The 3,651-nt window shown below is 40.6% G+C and overlaps 1 protein-coding gene across 2 annotated transcripts; it reads left to right on the top strand.

Moving 5' to 3' along the window:
- The first annotated feature begins 795 nt into the window (after window positions 1-795).
- LOC106313393 lies at window positions 796-2,886 on the top strand. 2 transcript variants are annotated; one of them, XM_013751202.1, is made up of 4 exons: window positions 796-1,417; window positions 1,637-1,824; window positions 2,068-2,284; window positions 2,348-2,842. In XM_013751202.1, exons 1-4 carry the CDS (start codon window positions 868-870, stop codon window positions 2,557-2,559), a joined length of 1,167 nt encoding a protein of 388 aa, XP_013606656.1. In that variant the 5' UTR covers window positions 796-867; the 3' UTR covers window positions 2,560-2,842. The 2 variants fall into 2 exon arrangements, with proteins under 2 accessions (XP_013606656.1, XP_013606649.1); XM_013751195.1 differs by having other exon boundaries at window positions 797-1,417; window positions 2,068-2,886.
- Window positions 2,887-3,651: the final 765 nt, after the last annotated feature.

Genomic DNA, 3,651 nt, shown 5'->3' on the forward strand with positions numbered 1-3,651 from the left:
TGTCCTCTCTCCATTCCACAATAGACTCATTCCCGGGTTTGTCACGTACGGCATGATCCATTGAATCCATATCCCGGGTAGTTTTGCTGCATAAATAGTATCCTCTAGGAAATCCCACCTGATTGGGTCATATGCTTTCTCGAGATCCAACTTGAGCAGCATCCAACCTCTGCGTCCTTTCTTTTTCCTCATTGAGTGAACCGCTTCCTGGACCACAACAATATTGTCTGTACTAAGCCGGCCTGGGATGAAGCTGGCTTGCGCTGGACCAATAAGCTTGGGCATAAGTTTCTTCAATCTCAACACCATCGCTTTAGTTATTATCTTGAACAAGACATTACCTTAACTGATTGGTCGGAATTGCATGATTCTTTCTGGCTTGAGGACCTTCGGTATTAAGACCAGCATTGCATCATTCATACCCGTAGTAAGAACACCTGATTCAAAGAACTCAAGCCCACACCGAGTTACCGACTCCCCCACTACTTCCCATGTTCTTGAATATATATTAGTGTATCGCATTTATTTCTCATGCATCCTTTCAATATGAAGAATGAATCAATCTTTTTTTTATACTAGTGATTGATTTAGTCCATATAGAAATATTAAATACATATTTTAATTTTAGAAGAAAAGTTAAATACATATATCAATTTTAGTAGAGAAAATTTAAGTGTTTCACAGTTTAAAACATTTTTAATAGAATTTTAAGATATTTTTGTGAAATGACGGAACATGAATTTAGTGGGCTTCTGTAAGAAAGCCCATTTAGATCAAGATTGATTTGGCGTCGTCAATGAGGTTAGTTTACGGTCGCGATGAGATTATAGAGAGAGAGAGAGAGAGAGAGAGAGAGATCCAGAAAACATGGCGTGGTTAGCCAGATCCATTGCGAATTCTCTGAAGATCGACGAAGAAGAAGAAGACGAGAAAGAAACGATTGAAGATCCCGGTTCCGATAAGCCGTCTTCACCGTCGGCGTTGAAATCGCAGTCACCACGAGGCGTGAAGGAAGACATCTCCGAACTCACAAAGACCTTTAGAAGTCAGCTATGGGGTGTCGCCTCGTTCCTCGCACCACCGCCTTCTTCCTCCGATCCGACGGATGAGGAGACACGGAAGTCGTGGGATCTCGCGGAGGGGGACGAGGATCTGATTGCTGGGATGAGGAGCGATTTCGTGGAGATCGGAGGTAGGTTCAAGACCGGGATCTCGAAGCTCTCGGGGAACTTGCCTGTATCGGAGATTACGAAGATGGCTTCGAGTTTCTGGCAAGGAGGGGATTCGGAAGAGCGTGATGGTGTTGGAGATGTGATTGGTGTGACGGAGGAAGTAGTTGGGTTCGCGAGGGATCTTGCTCTGCATCCTGAGACGTGGCTTGATTTCCCCTTCCCTGAAGAGGATAATAACTTCGATGGTACGTTTTCGATTTGCTTCACATTGTATATTGTAATCAGACGTTCTCTAAGTGCATTGTAGCAATTGGAATCTATATAAGAGTTGTGTGATGTGTTATATCTTGAGTCTATACCCTAAGTTGTTTGCTATGATCTCTTGGCTGGCTGGAGTTATCGTTTATATTCATTCTGGTATTGATCATGTGTTTAAGCGTCTAATTCTTCTCAATCGTTTGCAGACTTTGAGATGACTGATGCTCAGTATGAGCACGCGCTGGCTGTGGAAAGGGTTGCAACGGGTCTAGCTGCTTTGCGGATCGAGCTTTGCCCAGCGTACATGAGCGAGTATTGCTTCTGGAGGATTTACTTTGTACTTATGCATCCTAAGTTCAGCAAGCATGATGCCTTGCTTCTCTCTACTCCTCAGGTATGCTTGATTCTCTTACTCCACTCTCTCTTTTCATCTGTTCTCAAGTTTTGAAGCTAATCTGATTTTTATTGGAGCTTATGTTTCAATGGAAGATTCTCAGGGCTGATAATAAACTTTAATAGTATCATTTGAGTTAGGTTTGCAAAGTTTAGGGAATGTTATATGTATAACTAATAATTGAGAAAAGAGTTGTGAGACTTTTCTGATGTGAATCATTGTATTTTTCCTTTTTCAATAAAGGTGCTTGAATCAAGAGCATTGTTATCTCATGAGCTGCTGCATAAGAGAAACAAAGCTGCAGTAGTGCTGCCAGAGACTAGTGGTGATACAGGAACTGCTAATGCCAATGAGGAACCACTTACTGTGTCTTCATCAGAGCCAGTCAAGACCATCTCTGTCGAAACAATACATTCGAGTGAGACATCTGAGGTTGAGACGGAAAAGCACCCAATCGAGAGCAAGGAGATACAAGTTGTTGACAAGCCTGTGATTGAAGAAAAACCAGCACCAGCGCCCCATGACAAGCCAGTCACTGGATCTTCACCTAGAGTTATTGACGTTCAAGTCGATGATGATGATGATGATGTTGATGACTGGTTGAAGGATGAAGATAATGCCGGAACTGTTAGCTCCACCGTAGCAACCAAACATGTTGTGGATGAGGATGAAGATGTAACGTTCAGTGATCTTGAAGAAGATGACGACGATGTGCCAGTGAATTACAAGAAATGATTCTTGAATCCTCAGCCCTACGAAGTTAAGTTTTATTTAAACGCTGCCTGTTGAAGAAGATTGTGCCACGGCCGGGCTCAGGTAAGCCGGAAGAAGAAAAGAATGAAGGCACTAGTGTTGATGACAAAACTTTGATGCAGTATTGTGTGATCTGTGACCCTTACTATCCGTTTAATTGCAATTATGTTTGTGTACGCTCTCTTTCGAGAACCTGCCGGGCTTGTAAATAAACCAGCACCATGTCATGATAATTAGTTATGCAAAAATATACGAAATTTATGTACGGGAAAGTATGTATTTTTATTAGACAATAAAGAGTTTTTTATACAAGGAATTACATAAGTATGAAATCCTAATAATTTCATAATACAATATGAAATACAAAGACATAAGAATATGAGTTTCTACCAAACCTTGGTTTATAACACTGTCCCTTGGAAGACCATCTCCGAAGTGGTTTGTAATACGCTTTGGATGTTGTCTCATAAAATCTTTACCAGGAAAACTCTATGGGATAAAACCATAGTGAAGGAAAAAGAGTACAACACGTATTACTTCTCCTGTTGAGTACATTTCTGGATGTCAGTAACGCCTTAGTAATTAGATCCACCAAATCCTCGCCTGAGTGAACTTGGACGAACAAACAACCTGTATCACCAATATAATTTACCCTTCTTCGGGTAGGTTAGTATCAAATGGACCCAAGTCTTTAGTTCCTTGTAGGTAACAAAAATATGTATAATCCCGTTCTAGTGCCTTTGGATCGATCATGAGCTATATCTAGATAATAGATTACGACAAATTATTTATCTAGCCTTGTATGGCTCACCAAATCCGTCAAAACTTTATGGCACTTAGACATGACATTTCGGGACCAAGGATCTCCTCATTTTCTTCATTAGGGGCGAAATTATCTTATCTAAACTGAGGAACTTTATAATTATGGGACTTGTCAATTCGTAAGCTTAGTCCATATCAAACTTCTTGAGAACGTTATCTATGTATGTTATGCATAAGGATTTTCTTTTCAAGGTCCTCAATGTATAATCCAATATATAATCTTGTTTTCCCAAAACCTTTCATGTTGAATTC

Source organism: Brassica oleracea, chromosome C1 (genome assembly GCF_000695525.1).
Source record: "Brassica oleracea var. oleracea cultivar TO1000 chromosome C1, BOL, whole genome shotgun sequence".
NCBI lineage: Eukaryota > Viridiplantae > Streptophyta > Magnoliopsida > Brassicales > Brassicaceae > Brassica > Brassica oleracea.

What these genes read in the sequence shown, in the direction of transcription:
- LOC106313393 (XM_013751195.1), top strand. Translation starts at nt 868, where the DNA reads ATGGCGTGGTTAGCCAGATCCATTGCGAATTCTCTGAAGATCGACGAA. An exon ending in AGAGGATAATAACTTCGATG is followed by an intron (nt 1,418 to 1,636) that starts GTACGTTTTCGA and finishes AATCGTTTGCAG; the next exon opens with ACTTTGAGATGACTGATGCT. An exon ending in TGCTTCTCTCTACTCCTCAG is followed by an intron (nt 1,825 to 2,067) that starts GTATGCTTGATT and finishes TTTTCAATAAAG; the next exon opens with GTGCTTGAATCAAGAGCATT.